At 38.4% G+C, this 13,867-nt stretch overlaps 1 protein-coding gene across 1 annotated transcript; it reads right to left on the minus strand.

The window, feature by feature from the left end:
• Window positions 1–1,024: 1,024 nt before the first annotated feature.
• On the minus strand, window positions 1,025–7,658 carry rpl36 (ribosomal protein L36). The gene is made up of 4 exons (XM_034180315.1): window positions 7,582–7,658; window positions 4,632–4,726; window positions 3,084–3,218; window positions 1,025–1,146 (listed from the first exon to the last, which is right to left on the minus strand). The coding sequence occupies exons 2-4, from the start codon at window positions 4,722–4,724 to the stop codon at window positions 1,057–1,059; spliced, it is 318 nt and encodes a 105-aa protein (XP_034036206.1). The 5' UTR covers window positions 4,725–4,726; window positions 7,582–7,658; the 3' UTR covers window positions 1,025–1,056.
• Window positions 7,659–13,867: the final 6,209 nt, after the last annotated feature.

Raw genomic sequence — 13,867 nt, forward strand, 5'->3', positions numbered from 1 at the left:
GAACATAAAGTAGCTGAAGAAAGGGATTAAATAAACAGAGATGGCCAACACATATACAGGGCTGGAAATTTGAATCTGCCTGGTCATACCCACAGCCTCAGCCTAAGCATGTTGTTTTGCTGAGTGTGCTGAAGAAAGGGATTCAGTTCAACTTTTTAAAAAATGGTACCAGTTTGTTCCCCATGTCATGAGGATTCAGAATATATATAGTTTTTAGGGCTACATATTATAGTTTGGGAGTTTATCCTGGACAGACAGACGTAGCCCTTTTATATTAAAGAGACTTCTTTTTTGGTGAAAGTAGACTTTTATCAGCAGGGGATCACTCAAGGCCCCCAGAAAATTTGGGATTTTTGATGTCCGGGGATGCATTCTGGAGTTTGCTGATGAATATTTTCTCACCACGATCCCCCTACGGGCGAACCGGGTGTCATTTTTTCATGACACATGATGGGGCAGCACCAGCACTTAAAAAAAAATAATCTGCGCCATAGGGTGCTTGGGGGGGGGGGTCTCACCTGGGGAGTAATTTAGTGTAGAACTGCCACTGATTGTATTTTCTTTGCACATTTCCAACTTTTCTTTCCTTTTAACCAAAATTGATATCACAACCTACATGTTTGTTTGATAAGATTACTCAAACGGCAAGATTGTACACCAATGCTGGAATAGCTTCCTTGAATGTAAGGTGATATACACACAGGATGACTGTGGATCACAAGGCTCTTATTGGATTGGTTCTGACTCATTTATCCAGTTTTCTTCAGAGAACTGAAAGGCGTTATGCTCTAAATTCAAATAATGTTATCTCTTTTTTTGTACCTCGTGTTCAGGAAAGAAAGCTTTCTGTTTTTCTGCCCGCTCTGCTTGGAATGTCCTCCAAGCTCACTGCAATGCAGCAAGAGAGGCAGGCTGGTAGTCTGTTCCTCAAAAATATGAATTATAATTAGGTCTTTACACTTAAATTTTGTTTTTTAAAATTACATATTATACACACACACACACTAAAAATAACTCAGCATGGATTCTGCAGTCTAAAGTACTTTATTAAACAATTCAATCCTTCTTGGCTGCAGCTTTTCTCATGGCAGCCAGTACATTGCTGAGCTCCTCCCTCTTTCTCTTGGCCCGAATGTGGGTGCCAATCTGCAAAAAAACAAAAAACAAAAACCTAACATTGGGCTGAATCAAATTCCTGCAGCACATAAACAATCCGTATGGCTGGGGAGTAATATGCTCAAAAGAGCAAAGTAGTACTGACACAAAGCAAAATCTCTTCCTACGTGCAAACGTGTGTGGACACACCGAAAGCAAAAGTCAGTCAAAAGTTTGAGCTATGAAGGCTACACCTGCTGTGTCTTTTGGTTTTGGAGAAAGGAAAGCTGTATACGTCAACCACATTCCAAGAAGCCTTGAAAATGCGGCAGCCTCATCGTGTCCCCTTATGATGTAAGCAGCCGGTGAAGGCTGCAGCCTTTGAATTGGGACACAGCCACAGTCTGTATCAGTATTTAACTCTGAGGACAAATGAGCCTTTTCAAGACCATTCCTCAACCATCTGAAGCCAAGCCAGCAGAGAAAGGCTGTGTTATCATAACTTTCACCAAACAGGTCAATAATTCTATGCCAGCAGGCCATTTTTAATTGCCTGTGAACTCCAGGAACACGAGACTAAAATACTAGAAACGAGACTTCCATCACTTTTTTTAAAATCTGAAAATACCAATTGAAATTGAAGTTTCAATGAGAGCCTCAAAACACTGTACATGATTTTTTAAACTTTGGCTTTAATAATCTTAAAAATATTGTAACACCCTGGGGTATATCAGCTCCCATCATGCAACAGGGCACTGTTATCTTAGCAACTGTAGGCATTTTATGAGTTGCAACTGACAGTATTTATTATTTTGTTTTATCTTCTGTGTTCTTTGTGAGTGTTAACCCCAACATGTTGGTGGACAAGAATGTGCAAAATCTAGCATGAAAAGGCAATTTTCATTAAAGTGACACTTCCCCATGTCATCACCAAAGGCACGTCTCACTAGTTCAAAGTGTCTTGGAGTATTCCAGCAACAAACTAAAGATCTGTTGGTTCTGCCATCTTGCTTTGTGAAGTGTTAGGAGCTTTAAATATATACAGCCATTTATTTGGGTATTTTAACTGCAATGTTAGAATAAATAAATAAATAATAAAAAAAATTTACTTCCCATGTCTTGGAATTTTTAAGGCCTAGTTCAAAAATAATGAACCCTAACTGCTGATTTGCATTGCATTTGCGATGAACAAGCCATTATTTTACTTAGCACCATCCAGATTTATATGCGAGTTGCCTCTAGTCTCTTTGAAAAATTTGAAAAGTTCCACACAGTTCCAGAGATATGCACAAAAATAGCACTTTTTTCCATCAATTTTGTGTGACTGATATTTAGCATTATCATTTAAAGTTAAATGTTAAAGAAATAACCTTGAATTTTGTCAGTTTGTTTGTTTGTGCTTCATACTAACACACAATAATACATTTTTGTAAAGGTAGAAATGTAATTTCCTAGAAAAAACATCATGTTTCTAAAGCAAGGTGAACCTGTCGCAAACGTAATGCTGAGAATAAGTCCTTAATTTATTTGTGTCAAAACCTTAACTATATCTCCTACTCTGCTTCAATAGAATAATTATATTACTTGTTCAATAACACCAAGAACTAATAGACAGAATTTCTTTGTTTCAGGCTTCTGCAGACTAAAGAAGATACCGCCAACTGTTGTCGCAAGCATTACACTCTAGCACATTATAGTATATATGCACTGGTAATTTCTAGCAATGACTGAACCAAGACCAATAGAAATATTGAAACTCTGATATATAACCATACCTAAAATGATAACATTTCACAAAAAGACCACTTTTAAATTTTGATGGTTATGTCACACTTTGGCTTCATTATTTTTGAACTAGGCCTTAAGAAATATAAAAGACTGATTTTATGACATTTTAATTTTAAATTCTGAGCCTTTTAAGACTTTTTAAGGATCTGCAAAATCCAAGTAACTGTGAAATTAGATGGCAAAACGTGAGAAATACACACCCTCTTCTTGATAAACTTGAGGGCCCTCTTGTCTTTGGACACCTTCAGCAGCTCCATGGCTCGCCTCTCATAAGGAGCAAAACCGCAAACTTCACGGATCATATCGCGGACAAACTTGCTGTGTTTGGTCAGACGCTGGAAACGGACAACAGAGACATTAAAGGACACAACTGTAAACAAAACCCACCTTATCTGAAATTATTACAAATGACTACAAGACAACAGTTGGAAATAAAAGCTACCAGTTACACAAACGTCCTATTGTGTGTCATAAAAGAATACAGGCACTGCACCAGTCAGAGTGCACAACATTTAACCTTTACTCTTCTTCTTCATCTTCTGATACAAATGGTAATTCATCAAAAGGGTATAAAACAAGGAAACACTCTAGCATATATCCCACCATGGGATTGCTTTCTTATAATTTTGGAATCACCTTTTCATTATGTAACATTTAGATGTCACTTTCAGAATCTTGAACTCAGTAGTGAGTGCTGTAACTTGTGCTCTTGCATGTCTTTTGACAGAATGCGTTTTTGACAAAATTTCCACACAATGTTCCAGTATTATATGTTAATATTTGTTATCCCTCTCAATCCAGGAGGCCATTAGCCTCCTAACATTAGCCTTTCACCAAAAAGCTCGTCATACTAAAATGATGCACAAAGGAGCAGAACAGGACAATGTGGAAGTGAGACTGTGTGTTTGTCTCATTGTTTCCTTATTCCATTTTACAGACCCATAATGCAACAGGCATTTTGGAATACTTTTGTTCTCATCAGCTGTGAGATGTGTTAACATTAAAATAGAGGTTAAGAGTTGAAAGACCAGTACTTAAAAAAAATAAAACAGAAAAAGTCAGATGCAGATTTGGATGTCAATGAAAGTTTTATGAACGCTCTGAATTGAATTAAGTCTAACTTAATGCCACTTGTTATTTTCCTCTCTGATTACAGCACAGCAAAAAAAAAAAAAAAAAAACATCCCGGAAAGCTTTTACAGACAGATTTTCACCATCTGATCACAGCTAAGTGAATGCAGGCTGAGCCTGGAATTATTACCCGTCCACAAGGAATTTTGGGTCCCTGAAATAAGGAATTAAAAACCAGGGTTATTTTTGCCTTGTGGAAACCCAAACAGAGCATATTTCTGGTTCAAGTTCCTGAATGATGCAGGATGGTACTCAGGATATAAGCTAGGGGTCACCAACCCTGCTGCTTGAGATCACCTGCCCTGCATGTTTGCCAACTCTCCATGCTGCAGCCACTGCTAATTAACTGAGATAGGTGTGCTCACCCAGGCTTGACAAATCAGATGCAGCTGCAGCAGGTACATGTGAAAAACATGCTAGGCAGGTGCTGTCCTGGAGCAGGGATGTTGACCGCTCACTTCGGCCATGCAGTGGAAAAGCATCTTATGTGCCATGAAGGCTGACAGTCTGGTTTTTGTTGATTCACCCAATCATCCCTGCGGACAATTTCACCACCAAGTACGATACCACTGGTGTTATTCCACCTTCATTACAGTCAATAAATAGTACATACTCACCCCTCGTCGGCGGCTGTGTTTGGGTGCAGTCACATTTTTGGTAACTGGGTGGCCTTTATTAAGGCCAACTGCCATAGGATAGCGAATAGCCATGTCTGTAGAAGATAATGCACAAAAACAACAGTGTCAACTGGAGAACAAAAACATAGTGACTGTGCAAGAAAAGGAGTGAGGGAAGCCACCAGGACACCCATGACAACTCTAAAGGAGTTACAGGGTTCTGTGGCTGTGACTGGAGAAACTGTGCCCATCACGAGATTCATGGAGCGGAACATAAGAATTTTCTTAAAAAGACAACATGAAATTTCAGCCACAGTTTGAAAGAAAGCACATAGTACACTCAAGCCTACATTTCATCTGTTTTCTTGTGCAAAACCCCTGCCAGGCGTTTGTTTGTGGGGAGTGTAATGATCACTTCACGCAAACAATCAGTTATTTATTCTGAAATATGAATAGTAGATATTTTTGAATACAAATCTATTTAAAACTAGACTGCAAACCTCTGTCAACACTAGTTTTTAATTTCATAAGGTAAATTACATGTGATCAAAAGTCAGGAGTATGTATTTATTTAGTTCATACACTTGTGGTTTTTGTGGTGTCAGGGGTTTTTTTTCCCAACTTTTTCAGTTTCTGAATTATTTTTCAGATAATTTTCACACAACATTGGTGATTTCTGCTATGCACAATTTGTCACTGCTTTTTGGCACTTGGTTTCTGACTGATAACTGGAAGATAAACAAACAGGCATAAAGCTGGAACTTCCATCCAATTTTGGTGGTGTAGGTAACAGGGCTGTGAAATGAAAATTGAGAAAACCGAGGAAAATTCGCAGGAAAATTCCTGTTTATCTTTCAGGTATGTTCATGAAGCCAGCAACAATTCCAAGGATTCTTGTCCTCATCAGACTTTTTCAAACTGTCTTTCTCGCCATCTTCACTCTGTCTGATGTCGCTCCGTGACACAGACATGCTGCAAAATTCTTCTTTTAAAAACTTGAAAGTTCTAAAAGTCTGCGATGTCCACATGCTACGTTTAGCTAAGCTTCGCACAGGAGCCACACAGTGTCACCGTAGCAACCAACCAGTCCCACTTTACAACAACTGTCATAACAGCCAGGCTTCGAGTGGCTTTTATTCTCCTCAAAACTCTGCGGATCCGAGGAAACTGATTTGTATCTGTAACACACAGATCAGTGTCCGCGGACTTATAAAACTTGCATGATGTCGTAAAAAAAGAACGCTTTGCGATAAGCATTTTAAAAAGTCAGTAATGATCACAATTAAAGAGTACAACACTAACACCCCCCCCCCCCCACCCCGCACTGAGGCACTGTTGATTGAGATATAATTTAAAATGTACACCAAAAGGGCTTTTCAATATTAAATTCAAATGTCCACAAAATCCATAATCCGGATCAAACTTTGTCAGTCAATAGTGAGTGCCAGTCTGCAACTCACATTCAAATATGAGAGTGATTGAGGCATGTTTGATTAAGATATAGTGTAAATATATACATTAAATGGGGTTTTCAATGTTAAATGGCCACAAAATCTGGAATCTGGATCAGATCTGGATCAAACTTTGTCAGTTGATAAAGGATAAAATCCTTAACACTCAAATATGAAACCAATTTGATCTTTTTTTTTAGTTATGAATTTTTGAAAATTCTTTAAATGTTAAAGATAGAGATTTTTCCAATTTTCCAAGGTTTTTCCTGATTTTGACCTATAACCTTGAAAACTGACTCAGATCTTGCCAATCAGGATATGACTCTACAGCAAAAACTTTATAACGATATACAAAAAATTGTGGGCTACATACAGGCTGTTCAACAAACAGGGGTGAAAACACAACTCCAAAACTCCAACTTCGTTGGCAGAGGTAATAATACAAAGTTATGGCAGTCATAACTCTAACTCTTGGTGCTACTCTTAGGGGAGCCATATTAATCGATGTTCTGTGACTCAGTGTGCGTTGCCAGCTCCTCGTTAGTATAGTGTCAGTATCCCGCCTGTCATGCGGGAGCCAGGTTTAATTCTCTGACTGAAGACTTTTTGTTTTTTTAACTCCCTTCATATCAACCAACATTTCTTGTTTCAGTTATTCTTTCGCTTCATGTATCTCTGTAAGATTTTGGTTATTTGGACTATTAAAATTAGGATGTCATGTCACTGCTGTTATAATAACCTACCAACACAGTTATTACAGTCACCATAACAATATCTGTGGCCTAAAAAAAATACATTATTGCTACTACCACCCTTGAGGACACTTTTCTTAAATGATAAACGGCAATTCTGTATTGCAAATGATGAATTTAAGACAGGGAAAATTATTACATAACACAAATTTACAACTGGGTTTGTTTAAAATATCAGGGGTTTTTTTAATTCAGGTGCATTTTCATCCCCTCCATTGTTTCAATTGTTACTCATTTTACTTTTACCCTCAGGTGCAGCAGACAGGCTGTTTGTATTTTAGGAAAGCTGCTGTTCCAGATTTTAACAGAGGTTTTGACACCACTAACTAAAGGTTTGCTAAAGTTTGTCCCCTCAATTTTACGTTTGTGAAACAATATGACGCGTTTTGTGGAATTTAATCCAACAGGATTTTATCGATACACGAACACATCCTCAAATTTTATCTCAAAACCCTGGGCTTTACCTCACTCTCTCGTCACTGTGTAAAATAAACTATTAACAAAAAATCTTAAAGGATTGCAGGTCAAAAATCCGACAGAACTCCTAAAAAACACCGGAATATTGAAGTACCGATGTAAATCCAACTTTAACCTCCTACCAAAAAAATTGTAGCGTTGCAACACTCGACATGGATACACCGTGTTATCAGTAAGGTGCGTTCACTCCATTTTATTTGATGAAAATTAGAGGATGGCAAAGGTAAACATCGGATTACAACCGATAAAAATTCATAATCAAAATCCTACCTGCTGTCTTTAATGGCGGTCAAACCGGAAGGACTGTTGGCTGAGAAAAGACAACGATCAATCAATCAATGATTTGACCCGGAAGACTCCTTGTTACAGTGCCCCTCGCGGTGTGGAGGATTTACTGCGGTTTTTGATAGTCACTTCGGTTTCTCCCGCTTTTTTTTTTGCTTTTTTTTCTAATGAACTATTTTAGTCTTACAGGTTTATTTACAGCAATAACCCCCTCTTCAAGATAGGCATAAAAGCTATTCTGTTAGAATAGAATATAGAATCTGTTAGATTCTGTCTATGTATTTTCTCAAATTCACTCTCCATTATCTCAGTAAACTGAGATAATGTAACATTAACTGGCATTCTCACTAGAGCCACAAGGTGGCGTTTTAACACTACTTAAAAAAACGTTTTTGGTTTTTTTTTTTTCATTATTATTATTTCAGCAACACTTTAACTGTTTTTTTTTTTTTTTATTTTAGATCATGTAAACTCAGCAGAAGACCCACGAATACTTTGGGCTTCAATTAAATGATTTACAAGAAACACTGCAATTTTCTTTTCTTCACAACTTAACCAAACAAGATTGGGTAAAATTAATGCACTTGAACATGATTTGCAAAAACTAGACTTTGTACAGCAAAGGGATAGTTTTAGTGAGGCAAGGAAAAAATAAATTGACTTAGTTAAATTGAGCCTGAACAATTTATTGAATACAAGATCTGAATTCCTGATGCAGAAGACCAGAGGAAACAGACCAAGTCTGCTTCTACTGAGTTTGCAGAAATGTGGACAGTATTCAAATATTACATCGATTAGTGCAAAAGGGAATATACTTACTTCCCCGAAAGAAAGAAAGAAATGCTGAGTTTTCTTTCTTTTTTATTCTGTTCTTTATACATCTCAAATTATGCTAGATAGAGATAAATCTGAATCCTTGAATCCTGAAAACTGTTCTGTTCTTACTGAAGATGATGCTGATCATCTTGCTCTGACTGAGTTAAAGAATGCTGTGGCTGGGACGAAAAAGGGCAAATCACTGGGATGTGATGGCATCCCCCCAGAATTTTATCTTACTTTTTGGGAGGAGATAGAGCAATACATCTTGGCCATGATACATAGATCTATTGATGCTGGTGCCTTTTTCAATGATTTGAATTCTGCTTTAATTGTAGTATTACCTAAACCCAACAAAGTTTTATTTAAATGTAACAACTGAAGACCACTATCTATCCTAAACTCAGAAACTTAAATATTTGCCTGGGTCTTGGCTTCCTGCCGCTTATAACCCCATTTAGCCAAAATGACACACTGTGACCAGACAGGTTTCACAGAATCACGGATTGCTTCTGATAATGTTCGCCATCTTCTCCATGTTATTCATGCTGCCAAAGATATAGCATCCCCATGCGGTGTATTGAGCCTTGATGCAGAAAAGGCCTTTGATAGGCTTGAGTGGGGTTATTTGTGGGAGGTTTTGCAATGTTTTCAATTGGGTTTGAATTTTATTAAACTGATTAAATTATTACACAATAATCCTACTGCAATGATAAATACTAATGCCATTATTTAATCAAAAATCACTTTATCCCAATCTTGCAGACAGGGTTTCCCTTTAAGCCCATTCTTATTGCTCTGTCAATTGGAGCCCCTCACCCAGACTATCCAAACACATCTATCTATCTTTGCAATCACTTTTAATAGCACTTTCCACTTTATATGGCAATATGCTGATGACATTCTTTTATTCTTTGATAAGGCTCCCACATCACTAACATATGTTTTGGATACTTTTGAGGAATTCAGCTCCCTTCTGGTTATAAAATTAACTGGACAAAATCTGCACTTTTTCTACTGAATTCAGAAGTATTCCCCAGTGCTTTACCTCAGTGTATCCCTGTCATCAAACAGTTTAAGTGCTTGGGAGAGGAAATGTTTCCTTCCTGCAAATAAAAATTTTAGAGGAATAATAATAAAACTGAGTCAGATCTTGATAGATGTCTTATCTCCCTAACCATTATAGTCATCAACAGAGAAGATGGATATACCTTCAAGGATCAATTTCTTCTGCTCTATGTTACCTTTGCCAGTGCCAGTCAATTACTGGGACAAAATGCAATCTTTGATCTCTAGATTTATCTGGGGTGGGAAACGTCCATGCGTAAAATGACAACTCTTCAGTGCCATAAATCAGAGGATGGACTTTCAGTTCCTAATTTTAAACATTATTTCTAGTCATTTGCTTTAACCACTATCAGTTTGGCTAAATCCTGGCTCTGTTACCTTCTGGAAATTTATAGAGTAATTTAGCATTGCCAGATAGATTGGAAGACCTAATCTATTCAGTAGTCCCTCTAAAACCAGCTAAACTGCACCTTGGCCCCATTATGAGTCATGTATTGTTGGTATGGCCACAGCTGAGAAGGCAGTTAATATTACATGACACATAAAAAGCCCAATTTTTAATAACTATTCTCTTCTCACTGTGGGGATCCCATTCTTATATCCACTCTGGATCTCAAACAGGGTTCATACATTTGATGACATAATGACAATGGGCTTCACAGCTTTTACAGAGTCCATAAAGTCAGATATTGACAACTTTCCAGTGACAAATTTCTCCTGGAGAGACTTGATACGTCTGTCCTGCTTTTGCCGCTTATTCCTCTTGGCCACTGGTAGCCCTCCACTTAGCACCTGCTGGATCTTGAACTCTCAGCCCTCCTTCTGGAGGAGTGCAATGAGTTGAAACATGCTGGGATGGTCCCAGTCGGTGAGACGGCTAAGCCTGTTATGCCAAACTTCCAGTCAGTTGTTGGTACGTCCTTCAGTAGATTCAAAGTGATTCCACATCCTCACTGGAAGGTCCTTCATCCAGGTTGATGAGAAGTACTCAGCAAAGTCTTTTGCAGATGAGGAGTTAGCCATGTTGAGCTAGATAGTACTCCAAGCGAGGTGAGCAGTCTGCGGTCGAAGTAGGAGTAGACGATATGGAAATAGTGGTCAAAATAAGTGTAGGCCAAATGGGTGTAGTAGACCAAGTGGGAGTAGACCAAATAGGAATTTTGCCTAGTACAAAATGAGAATTTCAGTGTAGATGAAATGGGAATAACCCCCCCCCCTTATGTTTCCTTTATGAGGTTTCCTTTATGATGCCCTTCCATTTATAAGTGAAGAAAATATGTGAAAATATAAGCCTTTTAAAATTATTTATGCATTCATTTTCTATATCTGCTTACACCAAGATTGGTGTGAACAGATATAGAAAATGAATGAATAAATTAAAAAGGCTTATATTTTCATGTATTTTCTTCGCTTATAAGTCAGGGTTCTCACCAGGATTTTTTACAGCATGGGGGAACTTAGTGGGGCATAGCCGCACGACAAGCATTGCAGGCGCAAGTATTGTAGGAGGGTCCGGAGGCATCCCCCAAGACAATTTGGACATTTATAACCCTTTGAAAGACTATTTACTGCATTTTGATGGCCACTTTGTGTTGCTAACTGGGATGTTAAATAATGTGTGACATGTCAAAGAGAAAGACAAAAAAAACAAAAAAAAAAAACACAACAGAACAGCCCCTCTATGCTGGTTAAATCACAGCATAGGGGCTCCCTGTGCTCAGCTGCGCTGGGGAGAATCCTCTAAGTGGAAGGGCATCATAAAGGAAACATTGTTTAGATTATTGTTAATCATAATTCATCATCATTGTTAATTATTTGTGTGGTAGGAGGCAAACATTTTCTCAGAAAAGATAGAAAACAAAGTTATTCTGTAAATTAGAACACATCAGTTACCACTTAAGTAGTGCACATTCTTCTCTGTTTTGAAACGTCACCCGTTTGTCAATAACATATCTCAGTATCATGAATGATTTTAAAGAATGTTTTGTGAAGACTGGATCTTGGGTCCAGTTGAAAAGTTGAATTTTGAAGCAGATCCAATTTTGTACAGACAAACATTCTTAACATTCTTCAAAGCGTAGATATTCCTGAGGCGGGAACCGCCCAGATACAGAGAGAGGATGACCAACATTAACAAAAACCTATTTGAGTGTCCAAATCAAGAGCACTCAGAGAGAGCGTGCTACAGCAGAGTCTGCTTGTCACCATTTTTTGGAACATTAACCTTATTTCAAGCTTTGATCACCATGACTCCACTGAAATTATCAACTGTCTTCCTCAGTCAGACACAACACATTAATGTGAACCTTGACGTGCTTCATTTTCAATAAGATTCAGCCATTGAAGTTTAAATTGAATTTTAAACTAGCACAGAAGTGAAACTGAAACAGATGTGTGAAATGAAGCAGCTGCTGTGACAGTGGTCAGACTCGACGGGTCTGTCTGGAGGGGTGTGTGATTGAGCAGAGACTACAAACAGACCTTCATCTAGATCGTTATCAGAATTTAAAAGGGCTTCCTCTTATTTTGTGTGTGTATGTGTTTAATGCATATCTGCTGAAAAGGATTTTGAGTAATCCCTCTAACAAATAAAGCAACAAAAATTTCTAAACATCAATCAATCAATCAACTTTTTTTCTTATATAGCGCCAAATCACAACAAACAGTTGCCCCAAGGCGCTCCACATTGTAAGGCAAGGCCATACAATAATTATGAAAAACCCCAACGGTCAAAACGACCCCCTATGAGCAAGCACTTGGCTACAGTGGGAAGGAAAAACTCCCTTTTAACAGGAAGAAACCTCCAGCAGAACCAGGCTCAGGGAGGGGCAGTCTTCTGCTGAGACTGGTTGGGGCTGAGGGAAAGAACCAGGAAAAAGACATGCCGAGAAGGGGGGCAGAGATCGATCACTAATGATTAAATGCAGAGTGATGCATACGGAGCAAAAAGAGAAAGAAACAGTGCATCATGGGAACCCCCCCACAGTCTACGTCTAAAGCAACATAACCAAGGGATGGTCCAGGGTCATCCGATCCAGCCCTAACTATAAGCTTTAGCGAAAAGGAAAGTTTTAAGCCTAATCTTAAAAGTAGAGAGGGTGTCTGTCTCCCTGATCTGAATTGGGAGCTGGTTCCACAGGAGAGGAGCCTGAAAGCTGAAGGCTCTGCCTCCCAAACATAACCTCCATGTTGCAATGTCAGTGAAACAAATATGTGTATTATTAATGGTGCTAATGTAGTGTATGAATGACAGTAGTTGGAAATATCTGACAGCATTGCATTTGTTACACCCTCACAGCGGTACTGTGTAGCGAACATTCAACACCTAATGCACGTTGTGGACATAATTCACCATACCGAGGCATGCATATTGTTTTCCTGTATCGGCAATGTGTATTCTATGCATTTAAGCTGTCTTGGCAATGTGTATCCCTGCAGAGTGTTTCTGCATCTTTGATGTGTCCCAGCCAGGACTGCCGCTTTGTTGATGGATATTCGTGTTCTGCTGTGTATTTATGTTTTTATGTTCTGGTCACACATTGACATGTGTGAAATGCAGGTCAAAGCCTCTCTGCCCCTTTAATGTTTATTTCTGTCAGACATGTGACAAACACTGACTGTTTAATGTTTTTCAGTTTGGAGCCCTCTGTTGTTAATGGGCTGGGTCAAGCTGTGAAATAATAATATAATAATAATGAGAACGGAGAAGGAAGAAAAGGATAAATAGAAAAATAAAGAAAGAAAGAAAGTGGCATTCCGATGCATTGTCAAAATGGGAAATTATTGCTCCTAGTGATGGGTCCAGAAACACTGATGCGTCGGCGCATGCGTCAAGCTCATAGAGCGAAACCCCATATCGGTGCGTGTATTGCTTTGTGAAAGTCACTTGACTGATACAGGAACTGTTTCGAACTGACACTGACGCACCAAAGTGGCCAAACTGTGTTTATAAGGAAGCGTATCTGTCAACGGGATGCATCTGTCAAAAGAATCTTGGATCTTTTGGGTGTATCATGAAATTCACCAAAGGTCATGGAGCAGCAGCAAACAAAAAGGAAAGTTTCCGCCATGTGGGATCATTTTGATGTCATATCAGAAAATAAGGTATATTTTAATTTCCTTGTTTCATCCAGCTCCTCTCAGAGTTTCCACTTGATCTATCTGAATTCGTATTATTTCAAAGTGACTCTTAATTTACTATTCATACTATTTTCTGCAGGTTAAATATCGCATTTGTTCAGTAGAACTTTCCTATCTAAACAAGAGCAATTTCTCTGCACTCCAGCAGCCTCATATCTGTGCCCTGTGAGTGGGTGTTTTCTAAAGCTGGAGAAGTTGCATCAAACAAGTGTAACAGACTCAAATTCAAGACTTTGGAACAATTTCT

Source organism: Thalassophryne amazonica, chromosome 10, assembly GCF_902500255.1.
Source record: "Thalassophryne amazonica chromosome 10, fThaAma1.1, whole genome shotgun sequence".
NCBI lineage: Eukaryota > Metazoa > Chordata > Actinopteri > Batrachoidiformes > Batrachoididae > Thalassophryne > Thalassophryne amazonica.

Excerpts from the sequence above, each read along its gene's own strand:
- rpl36 (XM_034180315.1), bottom strand. The coding sequence starts at position 4,724 with ATGGCTATTCGCTATCCTATGGCAGTTGGCCTTAATAAAGGCCACCCA. Across the intron at positions 3,219-4,631 it reads AACACAGCCGCCGACGAGGG|CGTCTGACCAAACACAGCAA; the intron begins GTGAGTATGTAC and ends GTCCGTTTCCAG. Across the intron at positions 1,147-3,083 it reads TCAAGTTTATCAAGAAGAGG|ATTGGCACCCACATTCGGGC; the intron begins GTGTGTATTTCT and ends GTTTTTTTGCAG.